Consider the following 18074-nt stretch of genomic DNA (forward strand, 5'->3'; position numbering starts at 1 on the left):
CAATCTGAGTGGACAAAACTGACCTTAATGGAGTAATGGGCTCATCTGGTACAAGGCAGTTTCAAATATACATAGCAGGGTCGCCATCTCTGGGTTGGGAAATACCTGGAGATTTGGGGAATGGAGCCTGAGGAGGGCAGGGTTTAGGGAGGGGAGGGACCTCAGCAGGGTGTAATGCCATTTCCAAAGTAGCCACTTTACCCAGGGAACTGATCTTTGTTGCCTGGAGATCAGCTGTAATAACCAGAGATCGCTTGGTGCCATTTGGAGGCTGTCAACCCTAACACATAGATATATGTACTTAGGGTTGCCAATCTTGTAGTGGGGCCTCGAGATCTTCCAGAATTACAACTAATCTCTAGACTAACTTGGCTCCTGATAATATCTAGAAGGAGATTAGTGGTGGGAGAGTGCTATGTTTTTTATTTCTGGGTCATGTTCCCCTTTTGTTGCTTAAATCACATACCTCCCATTTTAAAATGGTAGTGGCTTCCTCGTGGCAACCATCACTTCAGATTTGGCCCACAGAGTTCTTCCCTTAAACTAGGTCAAACATGTGGCCTATGGGCTGGATCAGGTCCCTGGAGGGCTCCTATCAGGCCCATGAGCAACTTACTGTTGTTTGCTTCCTTCTGCCTCTCTTGCTTCCTTCTGTGTCATAGCTTGCTTTGCCAGGCTTGCTCAGTCGCACAGGAGCTACAGAGCAAAGCCTCTGTTTTCTCCATTGGCTGACCAGCACATGAAGCAACTTATGTACAAAAGCTCACAATGCCCAGCCATTTCATGTTTTCCTCTGTCTGAGAATCACAATCTAGCTTCACAGAAGTGAAGCTATGGTTCAAAGATGGGAGTGTTGGCTGAGAGCCAAAAGATATTCATAAGTGTGAGAAAATTATAAGCACTATTTTTGAATAGATTTTGTTAAGATAAAAAGCAAGAATGAGCTAACAGTTTTTGTATATTCTAAGAAGGCATTTCAAGTATAGATAACGTTGTAGGGTGTTTGAAGTTATAAGATAATGAGTTAGCCAAGAATGTGTACCCTTTTCAAATGGGATAGTTAGCTATTAGGAGATAATTTTAAAATCCTATAAATTTGGGAAGTTGCATTGATGAAGAGTTTCTTCTTAGAGTGGTCTCCTTGCCTTCTTACTTCTGGGGTAAGAAACTTGTATTGACTCATATAATTGTATTTTTATTGACTCATGTAATTGCACTTTCTACCACCAGCAAATGGATTAAGATCATAGTCATTTTCTCCCTGACAAGAAAAAGGCAATTTCAATTTCAAACCATACCACCTACACCTAATAGCATTTCTCACTATTGTTTATTGGAAGTACCTAAGAGGTGATTGTAGGTGATTGTGGCCATGAGGTTTTCATTAAGTTTCTGTATTGAATGTCAATAAATCAAAAGTAGGTTTGCAACTTGCAGATACACACCTTAACAGTATATTCAAGATTGCTACAGAACAGACATTGTCTCCGGATATTGATGCAACAATTCAAAGCAAGAGGAGTCAGTTATCAGAGACTGTTAAATAAACAAAATATTGCAAGAATGCTAATCTTTTAAGCATGTTTTAAGTTTTAAAAAGTTTTCTAAAAAACAATTATGTTTGTCTGTGTCCTTTATAAAATGTCTATCTCTGTTACCTGGCATGACATTTTATTACATGTGTGGCCTGGCCTGACAACGTCTCATTCATGTCAGATCCAGCCCTTACAATAAATGAGTTCAACACCCATGCCTTAGGCATTTCTCACTATTGTTTATTGGAAGTACCTAAGAGGTGATTGTGGGTAGAACTTGCTTTAGGTGGTATAGGTTGAAATTGCCTTTTGCTTGTCAGGGAGAAAATGACTGTGATCTTAATCCACTTGCTGGTGGTAGAAAGTGCAATTATATGAGTCAATAAAAGTACAATTATATGAGTCAATACAAGTTTCTTACCCCAGAAGTAAGAAGGCAAGGAACCCACTCTGAGAAGAAACTCTTCATCAATGCAACTTCCCAAATTTATAGGATTTTAAAATTATCTCCTAATAGCTAACTATCCCATTTGAAAAGGGTATACAATCTTGGCTAACTCGTTATCTTATAACTTCAAACACCCTACAACATTATCTATACTTGAAATGCCTTCTTAGAATATACAAAAACTGTTAGCTCATTCTTGCTTTTTATCTTAACAAAATATATTCAAAAATAGTGCTTACAATTTTCTCACACTTATGAATATCTTTTGGCTCTCAGCCAACACTCCCATCTTTGAACCATATCTTCACTTCTGTGAAGCTAGATTGTGATTCTCAGATAGTTCTGCACTTGGGCCTCGACAAATTATATCTATTGATAATGAGTTAGACAGCTTCTAAAATACATAAGGACATATAATTGTTACCACTGTGTCATCTTCTTACTACTCTCCAAGGCTATATTCTATTCGAGGTCTTTAGACTTCCTTCTTAGCATGCTTCCCTGATAGGCTAGGTTTGCTCTGTTTCTGTGTGCAGAAACATCTATATGATCTTTTTTTTAAAATTAAGTCCAGCAACTATTCCCCTATATTTCTGGCCATATCTGTGACACTCTAAAGTAGGTTAAAGTGAGAGACGGTGACTGGTTCGATCACCCAGTTAGAAACAAACAACTCAATATGCAACAGTTTTTGTACCCTACAGAGCAGCTAGGGATGGATGAGAAGAAGGCTGAATGAATCTTGGTTTTGTAACAGAGTGGGAAGCTCAACTAAGGTTTCACTAGTCAAAAATGATATATCTATATTGTACCGGCTCAGCACATCTAGGTCATGGATGTGAAGATCAATGGCTCAGTCAGAAAATGTGTTGCTGCATAAAGGCTACTTCATTAAAATGCATACAGTCCCATGTATGTATTACTCACAAATGGAGATCACATACAGCATTTTCCTGCATTCACTGGCGGTGCACGCACCATAGAAAGGCAACTGTGGTTTCTCAGCACATATACATGAAAAAAGTAAAAGCCAGTTCTTCATTGATCCTCATGGTGTTATAAACCACTGAACTCCCCCCCTTTTTTTGGTCCAGTCTATGAACATTGTTCTGATGTGTGATTTTACAGTGAATTTCAATTGAGAGCATGTAAAAATTGAAAGGATGCCCGCAGATCCAAGTTCTTGGAACTGGAACCAAGCAATCTGGAATCCATTGACATTGGTGTAATATGCAGTTTTATGGTGCGTTTCTGTTACGTGCATGTAAGTACTAAAGATCTGTAAGGAAACATGTTTTGAAATGAAATTCTTTTTATACATGGCGCCATCATGAAAGCACTGGCACCATTGCTTTTACATGTTGGTGGTTGTACAATGACATGCATCTAAACATGTATTTCCTCACATTTATAGTGAGCATATACTCCAGAAATCCAGCTGCATCTTCTCAGCATTTATAACAACATATGCATTTGTCTGCTCCGGCAGGATATAAATTAATAAATTTAAACTTAATCTAATCTGATTAAGATTGCCAACCTGCCATTATAACTGCTCTCTACACTACAGAGATCACTACTCTTAGAGGAAGTGGCAGTTCGGGAGGGAAGACTCTGTTGGCAACGGCATCACATCCTCATGAGCTCCGTCCCTCCCACCCCTGAACTTCCCAAACTGAAGTTAGCAACCATTTGTGTGATTGTCTCCATACACAGTAATGAAAACACATTAACGATAGAACAAAGTAGGAGTCCAGTAGGGTACAGTGAGCAGAACAACACAGTGGTTAAGAATGCAAAGTGGTACAAAATTAGGATCCAATGGCAAAATAAACAAATTGAACGAACATTTGGTCTGGATAGCATTTGCGTGGGAAACCAATAAAAGGTTATAAAAACTGCCTGTTAATTGCTCTATTGCTACAAGTCTGGGTGAAACAAAAGGACACGTTTTTCCTAGTGATTTCACTATTGTGCCATTGGATCCTAACTTTGTATCTTTGCATTCTTTGTATCTTTGTATTTGTAACTTTGCATTCTTAACCACTGCCCACCAGCTATATGTCGTTCTGCTCACTGTACCCCATTCCATTGTCTGAAGAAGTATGCATGCATACGAAAGCTTAAATTCTTAATAAAACTTTGTTGGTCTTAAAGGTGCTACTGGACTCCTACTTTGTTCTACTACTTCAGACCAACACGGCTGCCCACCTGGATCTAAATACATTGACGAGTTATTCGATCTCAGTCATCGTTGCGCAGTAGGCTCTGAGCATGAGACAATTCCCATGATACTGCTTGCTTTCCCACGACTCTGAAGCAGCATTTGAAGGCCTGAATCTGAAACGATCGTTCCTCTGAGAAAGCCGAAGGAAGCGCTTGCGGCTTTCAATGTAATCTCAGCTGCTTTAGATTAGATCTGGGGAAAGAAAAACCTTTCTTCCCGCAGCCAGTCATGAGACTGAGAGGCCTGACGCACGCGTGACCGTGCCTGGCAGCCTCGGGAGGAGAAAGGAAGCCGCCCTCGCTCCCTCCTCCGGGAGAGGCTAAAGCAGCGCCTTTCGCTGCAGCGGGCTCGGAGGTGGCTCCGGGCTCGCGGTAGGTGGCGCCGTGGAGCCCCGCTTCCGGAAGCGACTGCAGCAGCCTCTGCGATGAGGCCGGCAGTCGGCTCGGGCAACGGTGGCGGCTAGCGGCGGCTGGGATCGGCCGGCGGCCGCTGGCGGGGAAAGTGGCACCGGCGGGCCGCAGGGTGATGGTGGCCGGCGGGCCATGCTGCTGAAGCTTCTGCAGAGACAGACCTATACCTGCCTGTCTCACAGGTATGGACCTTGCCTCTGCCTCGGGGGCATCGTCCTCCTGATCGTCTCCGCCCTGCAGTTCGGAGAGGTGAGCGGCGCCCCGTTGGTTGTCCCCGCTAGCTGGTGGCAAGGAGTCGGGTGGGGGTGGGGGACTCTCGCTATTCGCGCCCCGGAATTGCTCTCTCACATTTCCAGGCACCGGCCCTCCCCAGACGCTGTTCTTAAGTGCTTCTGGTTTGTATGTGGTTAGTCTTCTGTTTTGTGTGTTCGCATTCCCCCCCGCCTGCAATTCTTATACCCTTTATTACAGTAGACCTCTTACGCCCTTAACACCTCCGTGGAAGGTAAAACCGTTTTCTCCGTCTCTATGCATAGGAGATTTATACCTGTTGGATTTCTGCCCGAAATCTACTGGAATATTGCCAGACGCTTTATTCTTTGCATGTGTTCGACTTCCTAGAGCTCCAGGCTTCCATTGCATGTGTTCTTTTTTGGGGCCCTTCCCTGACACATTCTTTAAAGACCACCTACTCTGACTTTGCTATTTGCCCTCCCTGTATTCCATCCAGTTCTTCCTGTCTCCTGCCAGTATCCACCCCTGTTCTCTCCTCAGTTCTGCATGTTCTTTCTTTGTACTTCTAAAAGCTTCCTATTTCCCTTGTCCGTGCATAGTGTCACACTATGGGAGACCCAGGTTCAAATCCACACTCTGCCATGGAATCTCTCTGGATGTCTTTGGGCTGGTCTTTTTCTCTAAACTTAACATACCCCGCAAAGCTGCCCTGAGCTCGCTTTGGTGGGGTAGGGCGGGATATAAATCGAACAAAATAAATAAAATAAATAAAGCAGTTGTTGTGATGAGGTCAAAATGGAGAAGTGGAGAATGATGTCATGAGCTGCGTTAGGTTCCAGTGCAGAGAAAAGCAGAGTATAAAATAAATGCTCTCCATCTTGCATGCTTCTAGCACCTCTGTTTCCATCTCTGTTATGATTTAGTTTTTCCAGCCCAGGTAACTAGTCTTCACTGGAGTTCCATATATGGAAGGACAGAAAGGGATAACCTTTACTGCACTCCCATGCCCCTGAATTCTCCAACAGTTTCCATTGACTGCTCCATATTGTCCACACATCTTTCATTAGGATCTTTTGGCATGGCCAAATGCTAATTCTGACTTTTCTACTCTTCCTTCCCAAATAATAAAGGATGTTGTTCTCAGACTACTTTTAGGCCTCCACTTTCTCTTAACTCTTCTTTTTGCTGCTGGGAACAAGGACCTTGTTTGCCAGTTCAGCAGCACACATTTAAGTGTTCCTGCTTTATTTTGGTTAAATGGCTGTAATGATAAAGAACTGAACTGTCTTCCTACTTTGGAAGTCAGTTCATAAGCTGTGAGGAAAGAATGCACATATATTCAAATGGATACATGCTGCATAAAGCAGGAAGACTTTGGGCAGTCAGAAGATCCCTTTGATGTTTTCCCCTTATAATTTTTTATTTTATTCAGTTTATATCGTGCCCTCCTCATAAGCAGTTTCAGGGCGGGTTATGTCACATAAATCATTCCAATAAAACGGTATCACAGTTACCGTATAAAATCAGAAAGTTACAGCTGAAGTGGTAATGAAAAACCAACACAAGGCATTGCCCTGGTAGTGGTGTTATGATGGACCCTTTTGAGTGGTACTGATGAAGGTTGGCCACTGACCATAAGACCAGGGCTACCGGTAGCAAGAGGGGGCAACAATGTTACATGTGGGTGCATAGTAAAATAAAACATACAAAGTGGTCTTCAGTTTGTGTGATGACACCCTTCTAGGGTCAGTTGATGAGAAACGTTTTATGTATTTAAAATGTTTATATGCTGCTTTTCCATTCCAAATGAATTAACAGATTCCTAGTGTATCTTTTTTAAAAAAAAGAATGGAACCAGTCAGTAGGAAGAGAGCCAGTTTGGTGTAGTGGTTAAGTGTATGGACTCTTATCTGGGAGAACCGGGTTTGATTCCCCACTCATCCACTTGCAGCTGCTGGAATGGCCTTGGGTCAGCCATGGCTCTCGCAGAGGTTGTCCTTGAAAGGGCAGCTTCTGTGAGAGCTCTTTCAACCCCACCCACCTCACAGGGTGTCTGTTTTGGGGAAGAAGATAAAGGAGATTGTAAGCTGCTCTGATTCAGAGAGAAGGGTGGGGTATAAATCTACAGTCCTCTTCCTCCTCTCTGTTCTTCTTTCTCTAAATAAATTGAGACATCATAACAGGGCATCCCAAGTCAAGTCAAACACTGGGGAAAAATTTCTGCATTATGATAGAAAGTTTGCAAAGAATTCCACAACCAAAGCAAACTACTCCGTGCAATTCAGATGGGAAGAATTTATATAGATGGTTTAATAAAGTGATAGTCACTCTGTGGCTCATGGAGAGCCTTGTTGGCAGTTCCAGCAGCCAAAAAAGCCACATTTGCTTTCATTGCACGGTAAGAGGCCTGTTCTTCAGGGAGGTACAGCTTACCCACTTCTCTGACAACAGCTATTTCAAGATGAGAAACACTTGCCAACCACAGACCCTACTGGGCAAGGGACAGTGGACAAAGGACAGTGATAATTGGAGCCACAGGAGGCATGTCAAAAAGACATGTGGCTCTAAAACCATGGAGTATCAGTGCTCTAAAGCCTTTGCTGTGTATGCAGCTGAAAGAGGTGATAGAATCTGATAATGCAGTGAATCATACCATAACAGACTGCAAAACAAAAAGCCCCAAACTTACCAAGGCTGAATTTTCTTCTCTGGCTGTGCCACACAGTGTTAGTTTCCTGCATCCTCCATCTGCGGTGATTTGGTCAGTTTTGCCACCTCATTTTGTTTTATGTGTAGACTTGGTCTCATGCAGGAGAGCAAGGTAGTAGAATGGCCTGCATTGCTCCAGACTCTACAGGTAGAGGAATGCATTTCAGAATTTCCTGTATTTTATTATTTGTATTGTGTTTTATTTGTACAATGTTTTGAAACCAGCAACAGCAAGCAATAAGAAGGAGGTGAAATATTTCGCATTGCTGTACTACTTTGGTGTAGTGGTTAAGCCTGCAGCCTCTTATTGTCAAGAGTCACTCCATCTTGTTTTCCTCTTGTCATGTGTATTCAGTTGTTCAATCCTATGCTGCGCTTGCTGTGCCTTTGATATAACTGTAACTTGTTGCTTATCGGGAGGGAGGATGGCATGTCTGGGAATTGGCTAGTTGCTAGGTAACCAAGGTCAAAGAGCTGGAGGAGATGAGAACCATAAACTGATAGTGGGCACCTGCGGTGATGAGAGCTTAGCAAAACCCCTGCGCAGAACCCCCGCTTTTGCTTGGTGTACTTTGGCTTGAATTATAACAGCCAGGGCAAAGGTTTATAAGTTGGGGGAACTGACAGAGAGGTCAGTTCCGACAACGCGTGTGTATGCCCACAAAGTTGGAATAAAGATCTTAAACTTCAACTGTCTTTTCCTTGACTCTGGGTCTGACATTTTGTTGGAACTCCCTTATCACCCTGGCCTAGCCTAACCCCAGATTCACGATGGCTGGTGAACAGGAGGAGGCTACGGGGATTATTAAAACGGACAGTGAGGAAGAACTCAAGTCCGAAGGGCCGCGAGTCACCCCGGCCACCGTGACGGTGCGGAGGAAAAACTGGGGCTTCATGGATTTCTGGGAGAGTATTATCGGAGATCTGAGAGAGGACCCCCCAGCAACAACACTGACTTTTGGGACTGCAACGCTCCTACCACGCGTGGGGGTTCCAGGGCGACGAAAGTTGAGGAGAGGACCCCCGATCTGGCGGCCTGAGGGATGCAACCACGGAGTGAATACAAGAAGCTTTAGCCACTCAAAGCACCCAATTCTGGGAAGAACTGCAAGCCATGCACTCCTTCATGATCCAAGAGATGCAGGACCTTGCCCAGCAAGTGCGAGTGATGGGGGAGCAGATCGCAGCTGCACCCCCCCCCCCCCGCAACCAGCCCCTGAGAGGGGGAGAGACTGCTGATTCCTGCTGGGGGGGGGGAACCCCTGCGGGAGGTGAACAATCCATGGGTGGCACCTGGGTGCCACAGCCTCAACCTGAGCTGGAGGAGCTGGTGACCCATTGGAACTAGCCTACTTCATTGTGACTGTACGAGGGCACCTCAGTGTCTGCGCCCGTAACTTCCTGACGGAACAGTCACGAGTAGTGTAGATCAAAGAGCTGAAGGTGATGAGAACCATAAACTGATAGTGGGCACCTGCGGTGATGAGAGCTTAGCAAAAACCCCGCACAAAACCCCCACTTTTGCTTGGCGCGCTTTGGCTTGAATTATAATGGTCAGGGCAAAGGTTTATAAATTGGGGGAACTGACAGAGATCAGTTCTGACAACACGTGTGTATGCCCATGAAGCTGGAATAAAGATCTTAAACTTCAACTGTCTTTTCCTTGACTCTGGGTCTGACACTTATCTGGGAGAACCAGGTTTGGTTCCCCACTTCTCCATATGCAACTGCTGGAATGACCTTGGATGAGTCATAACTCTCTTAAAGCTGTTCCTCTCAAGAGTAGTTCTCAAAAGAGCTCTCTCAGCCCCACCTACTTCACAGGGTATATGTTGTGGGGAGAGGAAGGAGATTGTAAGTTGCTCTGAGACTCCTTTGGGTAGTGAAGGGTGAGGTATAAATCCAATTTCTTCTTCTTTTCTGTTTGTGTGGATTTTTAAAAAAATTCAGAGCTCAAATCCCTAACCTCATCCCCGCCTATTTTTTCTGCTTGTGTGAAACCAGATGTAGGTGTCTTGATAGATTCATGTTTTCTCCCCTTTATATCCAACCTGGGGTGCAAGACTCCTGTTGACAACACAGAATGAATGTGTGGGAGACAGCAGCTGGTCCTAATAAAAGGTTTTGTATGGATTGTGGCAGTGTAGTGATTAAGAGTGTTGGACTAGTATAGGGAAAGCCCCTGGTTCAAATTCCCATGCTTGCTGGATGCCCTTGGCCGGTCACACACACTCAGCCTAGCCTACCTCACAGGGTTGTTGTGAGGATAAAATGGAGGAGAGGAATATGATGTAAGCTGCTTTGGGTCCCAATGGGAGAAAGGCAGGGATCTAAATGAATTAAATAAATATGAGTGTTAGCCTCTCCCTCTTCTATTCTTGGGACACTGTCTTCAATATCTTGGTTAACTGGTGGTGGAAAGTGTAATCCAATCACAGCTGATTTATGGCAACCCTGAATGGTTTTCAAGGCAAGAGATGTTCAGAGGTGGTTTGCCATTGCCTGACCTTGCATCATGACCCTGGAATTCCTTGGTGGTCTCCCATCCAAGTGCTTACCAGGACTGACCCTTCTTAGCTTCCTAGATCTGACAAGGTCAGGCTAGCTTAAATCATCCAAGTCAGGGCAGCTGGTTAACTGATCAGCTTCAAGATAAGTGAAAAGGCAATTGCAGAGGAGCTGCTCATGCGTTTGTCAGATTTGATCTAGTGATCATGCTGTTAAGTGCACTCTGTTGGTAGGAGTGAGTTATCTCTTTAAATGCAACCACAATATGCTCAGTTTTAGCTCAGTGAATGTTCCTAGGGTTGCCTGGAGTGATGAACAATTTCCACAGCCTCCTTAGAATTTAGCAATAATAATTTGTCATAGTTTTTGATGAAGCCCATGGAGAGAGAATGCAGTTGACTGTATTAATTCTATATTGGAATAGTTTCTGTATTTGTCTGTTATATTTTGCTGGTGCCACACTGAATAAGATAAGGCAGGGATATCAAACATGCTGCCCACGTACCAAACCAGCCCACCCAGGGCTTCAATCAGGCCCGTGAGGCTCTTTTCTCCCCCTCCCCCTTTCTGTCGTCGCCCTGTGAAGCTCCAAGGCATTCCCAGCTCCTTCTGCCTTCTCTTTGCAGATGATAAAGCTAAGCTGCAAAGAAAATGCAGAAAGAAAATTCAGGTTTCTGGGCAGAGTAGACATGAACAGAAAATCCACTCCATGTTTTCCTTGCAACTTTGTCTATTGTTTCAATGGAGAGGAACTCTGTTTAACTTCCCAGCATTCCTATGAGCAGCTGAAGCTTCCTGGAGTTGTGTTGTTGCAAATCAAGTGTTGATGCTTTGAGCCAGCTTTGTCTCGTCTCAATGGAGTGAGAACTAGTGCCTAGTGAGTACTCTAACTTGGGAACTCACAGCCAAAGAGGGATACTACACTGGAGAGCCATTGCTAATTTGAATAGACTGGGGGTGGGGTGGGGAAGCTTGCATTGCCTTGCCATTTCATGTTTTTCTAGGCTGAGAGCTTTTTTTTTAAAGTTTCTGCTGTGATCCTTGTGCTTTTTCTTGATGCTTTATTTTTAAAATTGCATTGCAAAATTCTACTATTCCCCCTTTCTGTTTTAAACAAAATATTGCAAGAGTTCTAAGCATGTTTATATTTTAAGTTAAAAATGATATCTTTAATTGTGTTGGCCTGTGTCCTTTATAAAGTCTATATCTCTGCTATCTGGCATTATATTTTAGGACATGCATGACTCAGCCCCACAAAGTCCCATTTGTGTCAGATCCGACCCTCTAACAAATGAGTTTGACACCCCTGAGATAAGGGATTTATGCATGAAGAGTCTATGTGGGTTGTTCAAATATGAAAATTCATCATATCCTTGAGATTGACCAGTTATGTTGACACGGTAGATTTTGGGTAGGAAAGAAAGTGAACAAATGTACAGGGACAGGGAATTCCTTTGTGAGTTTAGGATAGTTTTACCAGTTTGGAATAAATTTGTTATGGCTTGGACAGGTCTGAATTAATCTGATGCTTTGCATGCTCATGTGATGGAAACTTCCTTTCAGTTTTAAGAACAGTCATTAAAATATTGATTTTTTTTGTTTAAAATACTGGATATCTTCATTTAATATGTATCACTTGCTTATCTCCCCCATCGTACCGAAAGCAGTTCACTGTTCTCCCTTCCTTCATTTTCTCCCTTCGACAACAAACCTGTGAAGTGGGTTAGGTAGAATATGTATGACTGTCCCAAAATCATCCATTGAGCTTCTATTGCAGACTGGGAATTCAAACATGGTCTCCCTGGTTCTGCTCTGATGCTCTGTCCACTATGTCATGCTGGCTCTCCAGATGTTATCCTTTTCTCTGCTGAAGAGTATGTGACCCTACCCTTTCTCATACGCTTCCATCGTAGCCACTGATTTGCTTGAGTAGATGGTTCATAAAATGGGCTTTCTGGGTGCAGTAGAACACATTAAAAACACAAACAGTACCATTAAAATAAAATATCAAATTAAAATCAACCGTAATTAAAAGTCAGTTTTGCCAGCAAACAGGTAAAACAAGCATCAAAGCATTTGGAACTTACCTCAACCAATTACATACCATACCCTCAGAGAGGCTTGGTAAAAAGTTGTCTTGATCCTTTGGCAGAACACCAACAGAAATGTGAAAAAGTGAATGCTTCAGGGGTGGTTTGGTTTTTTCTTTCTTTCAAAACCACAGCACTGTTTCCAAGTGAGGTATTTTCCTTGTGACCAACCCCAAACTTTAGATGGTGGAGTAGATGGAGAGGAATCTCTAAAGGTTACAACCAGCAGTTTGTATTGGACCTGCAAGCTAGTTTGTGTTCAGTATAGATTAAGTGAAATTTGCTCCAGTTTGCCCTTTTTAGCAATCTGGCAACTGAATTATGAATTAGTTTTGATTTTCAAACACTCTTTAATGTTAACACCACCCTGAGTGTTCTCATCTGGATGTTGGTGAGTATATGGGTAATGGTGGTTCAACCAACCAAAACTATTTAAAGCCTTTGCAATCCAGGGTCAGAGACAGATTTTAAATGCTAGTTTAGCACCTCATCCTTTTTGATAATACAGACTCAAATATTTCTTCATAGGTTGTTCTTGAGTGGAGTCGGGACCAGTATCATGTTTTGTTTGATTCTTACAGAGACAACGTTGCTGGGAAATCATTTCAGAACAGGTAAGAGTGAGATCTTAGAATCACAGTGTTTCTTACAGTTTGTTTGGGGAAGGATGTGTGAACATTTATACAGCCACATCTCTTCCTGCCTCCAGCAATATTATATATTTATTTTACTACATTTATCGTCTACCTTTCTATCCAAGACTCAGGGGTGATTATGCACTGTAAGATAACAGGATCTACATGATAGGACCTCTGATAAGCAATGTAGAAGAAGAAGAATTGCAGATTTATACCTCGCCCTTCTCTCTGAATCAGACTCAGAGCGGCTTACAATCTCCCATATCTTCCCCCCCCCACAACAAACACCCTGTGAGGTGGGTGGGGCTGAGAGGGTTCTCACAGCAGCTGCCCTTTCAAGGACAACCTCTGCCAGAGCTATGGCTAACCCAAAGTCATTCCAGCAGCTGCAAGTGAAGGAGTGGGGAATCAAACCCGGTTCTCCCAGATAAGAGTCCACGCACTTAACCACTACACCAGCTGGCTCTCTGTACCAGACTATGATTTACAGAAATCTGAAACTATTCTGTAAATCCAAGTCTGCTGCTTCTTAAGTTGCCTCATCCTATTGAATATGCCACCTTCAGTGTGTAATCCACCTTGAGTCTCAGATATGATTCATCATGCAGGTACAATGCAGAAAATGGTATATCGTTAGAGACAATATAGAAAAATGATGTTGCATGAGTAGAAAGTAATGCAGGGGCAGAAGGTTAATTCACACTGCAAATGGCTAATATATTGTCTACGCTGTTGTGTAGTCCACAGCAATGCTTCCTTTAGTCTTGTGAGCAGAGTCTACTTCATGAATTACTAGCATTAAAGTTGTGAGTAAAAAATTTTGCTGCTGCATAAATTAGTTTGTTCTTAGGCCATCCTTCCTAAGCGAATACAAAAATGTGTGAGCCAGAAGCTAAAAAAACTGAGAGCTAGCTCACACTAACTCAGTTTAGGGGGAACATTGATCCACAGTCCCTTTTTCTTCTTGAACCATCCAGTTACAGTATAGCCATATTACCTTTATAGAAAAGCCTGTTTTACATAGTTTTACATTCTGTTTTACATAGTTCTAGGAATGACAGGAGTGTAGGAGCCGTCCTGGACTTAGGCAAGCTATTCCACAAGGTAGAGGTCACAACAAAGAACGCACATGTAGGGGTGATTGTTATCTTGCCCACTTGTGGGGTGGCCCACACAGAAGGCTCAAATCAGATGAACAAAGCTGTCATTGTGATGCCATAGAAGGACAGATTAGTCCTGCAGATATGAGGGTCCAAGAGCATGTAAGGTTTTGTATGTGATAGCCAATATCTTAAATTGAACCCTCAAGTGAATGGCTTTGAAGCAGATTGGTATGTGGCAAAAAAAAATCAACATTTGTGCTAGTGTACTGCTGTGTTTCTCTCCCTCTCCCTTGTCTGTCAAAAATAAAACTCTGGCAGTGGAGAGGTTTCTGCAGAAAGAACAATATGAGAGTTCTTTTCCATGGAGCTGTCTGGCAAACGTTGATGAACTATTTCTCTATGATTGTGAACCAGTTGAATATTCTGTTAATACTTTACATTAAACTACGTACATACATAGATAATGTTTCTGTCTATCTCAGAGGCATGCTGAACCTTTGGTTGGAGGTCTACAAATGTTGGCATAGCTCCATGGCCAACTGATATGTGTGGTTGTTCCTCTTTTCCTGGCTCCTTTCTTATGTGCAGGAAATGTCTCTTGCATTGTGCTGAGCCATGGAAGAGTGGAAGCTTTTGCTTGCTCCAAAGAAGTCAATATAATATGCGAAGACCACTTCTGAGTTCTCTGGAATTTTATGGAGACCTTGAAGGAGGAGATCTGGTCAACATGGTGGTCATCTGCCTTTGAGACTGGGTTTGCAAAGGCCTCACTTTAATAGCCAAGTAAAAAAGCTGATCAAGCAGCTGGTTGTGTCACCTTATCACAGGGGTTTGAAAAGCTGCACACACCAATTTCCCCTTGTCTCTGCAACTAGTGGTACGTACAGCCTTGATGTTACAAGTCTCTTAATAATAAATGCCTAATAAATGCCATAGGGTCCTAGAATTGGAAGGGGCCATATAGGCCATCTAGTCCAATCCCCTGCTCAGTACAGCCTAGGGCAGGAGTGTCGAACTCATTTGTTATGAGGGCTGGATCTGACATAAATGAGACCTTGTCGGGCCAGGCCACTTTTGTCATAAAATGTAATGCCAGGTAGAAGAGAGAGAAATTTTATAAAGGACACAGACACAAATATTTTTTTTAAAAAAAACTACTTCTAAAATAAAACATGCTTAAAATATTTGCACTCTTGCAATATTGTGGTCAGTATCAAAGCACGCTCTCCCCCTACACTTCCTCTCCAAGAGAGGAGCCTCAGCCAATGGGGAAAACAGAGGCTTTGTTCTGTAGCTTCTGTGCAATTGAGAAATCCTGGCAAAGCAAGCTGTGACACAAAGAAGCAAGAGAGAGGGAGAAGGAAGCAGATTTGCTCGCAAACCTGTTAGGAGCCCTTGGGGGGCTTGATCAGTCCTCGGGCTGCATGTCCGGGTCTAGAGAGTCCCCAACAAGTGTTCATCCAGTCGCTGCTTAAAGACCTGTCGGTGAGGAGGAGCTCACCCAACTATCTTGGAAATTGATTCCAATTGAACAACTCTTACTGTAAACGTTTTTACTAATATCCAACCAGTACTTCCCCCCCTTAATTTAAACCATTTATTGCGAGTCATATCCTCTGCTGCCAACAGGAACAGCTTTCTGCCCTTCTCCAAGTGACAGCCCTTCATATACTTAAAGAGAGCAATCATGTCCCCCTCAACCTCCTCTCCTCCAGACTGAACATTCCCTCAGCCTTTCCTCCTAGGGCTTGGTCTCCAGGCCTCTGATCATCCTTTTCGCTCTCCTCTGTATCTGTTCCATTCTGTCCACATCCTCTCAAAGTGAGGCCTCCAGATCTGCACACAATACTCCAGGTGTGACCTGACCAATGCAGTGTACAGCAGGACTATAACCTTGTGATTTGCCTCTGTTGATACATCCCAAGATTGTGTCAGCCTTTTTTGTCACTGCATTGCACTGACTGCTCATATTTAACTTAAGGTCCACCTGTACCCCAAGATCTTGTTCACAGACCCCTACCCAGAAGTGTGTCCTCCATCCAATATGCATGTTCCTCATTTTTGTTACCAGATGTAGCTCAGCACTTACCCTTGTTAAATTGCATCTTGTTCACTTCCGTCCACTTTTCCAGTATGTTTCGTGTATAATACAAACACAAACAGACTTGCCTCTTGGTGGTTGATGTGCTGCACATATTTTTCAAGGACACATGGATTTCTTTTTGATAGAAATTATAGGCACTGAGGAAGGGAAAGGGGAAGAAGAAAAATGAGTAATATAGCTCAGTAGATTGTGGGTTTTATGGGGGGAGGGGATTCTGTCATGGCGGATTCAGAATCTCAGGCACTTATTACTGCATTTTCCCCAAGAACCACTAAACATTAGTTATTTGTAGTGACTGTGAGAGAGGAGGAGATCTTTGAGAAGTGTATTGTACAGGATCTCCAACAGCACCATTCCCACAAAAATGTGTTTGGTTGATGCTGGCAAACAACTTTTATCAGCATTTCTGCCATTGTCATTCTGTTCTTTGCTTGATGTGATTCCCTTAAACTCCCTTTTATGACAGGAAAGCATGGAACCAGTCTGGAAAATCAGGCTCCCTTGAAAACAAGATATAAAGTAGGAAGCTATCTTGCCATGAAACATCAGTGGTAGTTTTCTGCTGATTCCATCAGAATTATGGGAAAACCCTTTCCTAATGAAAGAAAATATGGCCATTGCTAACTATATTTTCTAGGTCTGCTGGGCTCTCAGTGGATCTGAGGAGCCCTGTATGTCAGCTGAAATGTTTCCCATAATTGCTGAAGAGTAATGAATGGGAGAATTCTGTGCAGATCTCCACTTAATGAGGATGTGGTCGATGTAATGATACAACTAGGTTTCAGTAGACCACAGTGGTATACTTTGTCTTCTGTTTGTATAACCGCTAGCACATGATCCACATTCAGAGACTCAAATCCTCTGAATCCCAGAGCCAGGAGGCAACATCAGGGGAAGTCCTTGGCCTCTATGCCCTCTTGTTGGCCCTCTAGAGGAACTGGTTGATCACTATGTGAGACAGGATGCTTGGCTAGATGGTCTACTGGTCTGATCCAGCAGGGCTCTTATGTTTTTATGTTCTTATGAAATTAGTGGGCTTAAACTGGAGTAACTTTGCACAGGTCTGACCTGCAAGACACTTCAGCACCATAGATTATAAACCGTAGTGCGGAACTTCCTCTCTTGGTCATGTTGACCTCTGGGATGCCTCCAATGTGCATGGGAGAGTATTTGACATGACCAAGGAATGATGCTATTTAGGTAAGCAGCAGCTATAAAGTGTCTCACTGGCCTTGCTTGGCATATATGAACCAATGGAGGCAGTAATATGACTCCTCTGTTCCATAACTAGACTAGTGCTAGCCTATTGCTCCTTTCCTTAACTTTGGAAGCTATGTGCTTCCTCTTTCCTGTGCTGAACTGCGCATCTGACCAGTTACAAAGGAGCAAATACCAGCTACATAATCGCTTCACCCACCCTGGCATCATTTTTCTAGCCACAGAATTGTTCAAAACTCCCCCCCCCAAAAAAAAAATAACCCCCTACCTATTGCACATACAGGTCCTCAGGCATGTCATTTTTACTTGATCTGCTGTCCTACTCAAGAAGAATGGAGCTACTCAAGAGCCATCTATTGTTATCTCCCTGCCAGCACAGCCTCATGATCACCAACAATATTTAATGTTGTTGACAGATGAAAGGAATTTGCATTTATTTCTGCATCACTCAAGTGTCTGCCAGACTCTTTGAATAAGCTAGGTGATTAAAATAAACAGTATATTATTATTTTGGATCAGAAGCAGTCTAAGATGACATGCCAGCATTTCAGGGATTGGGCATATACAATAAACGTTTAATTTTCCTAACTAAAATTAAATTCTCTATGGAAGTCAAATTTAACTTGAGCCCCTCACCAGTCTAAGCCAGCAACTGAAAAATCCATTTGTTTGGCTGAAGTAAACCCCTAGTTTTAACCAGCTGTGGAGTTCGTTGTTTTGACTGCTGAACAAAATCTATTCTGTGTAGTTCAAGGGGATAGCTATTCTGGGATACAAGAATGCTGTGCAGTGTGAAGAATAACTAAATTGACTATATTTTTTTTAGGATGAAAGAGCTCAGAATTCATAT

General features: G+C 43.0%; 1 protein-coding gene across 2 annotated transcripts in view; it reads left to right on the top strand.

The window, feature by feature from the left end:
- The first annotated feature begins 4565 nt into the window (after window positions 1-4565).
- GNPTAB (N-acetylglucosamine-1-phosphate transferase subunits alpha and beta) overlaps window positions 4566-18074 on the top strand; it is a 59741-nt gene continuing 46232 nt past the window's right edge. Inside the window, exons 1-2 of one of the 2 annotated variants that reach the window (XM_060245620.1) lie at window positions 4566-4869; window positions 12690-12775. In XM_060245620.1, the coding sequence (XP_060101603.1) occupies window positions 4753-4869; window positions 12690-12775 (203 nt within the window). In that variant the 5' untranslated portion in view covers window positions 4566-4752. The remainder of the gene's footprint in view (window positions 4870-12689; window positions 12776-18074) is intronic. The other variant, XM_060245621.1, reaches the window with a different exon arrangement.

This window comes from Heteronotia binoei, chromosome 8 (assembly GCF_032191835.1).
Source record: "Heteronotia binoei isolate CCM8104 ecotype False Entrance Well chromosome 8, APGP_CSIRO_Hbin_v1, whole genome shotgun sequence".
NCBI classification, from domain to species: Eukaryota; Metazoa; Chordata; class Lepidosauria; order Squamata; family Gekkonidae; genus Heteronotia; species Heteronotia binoei.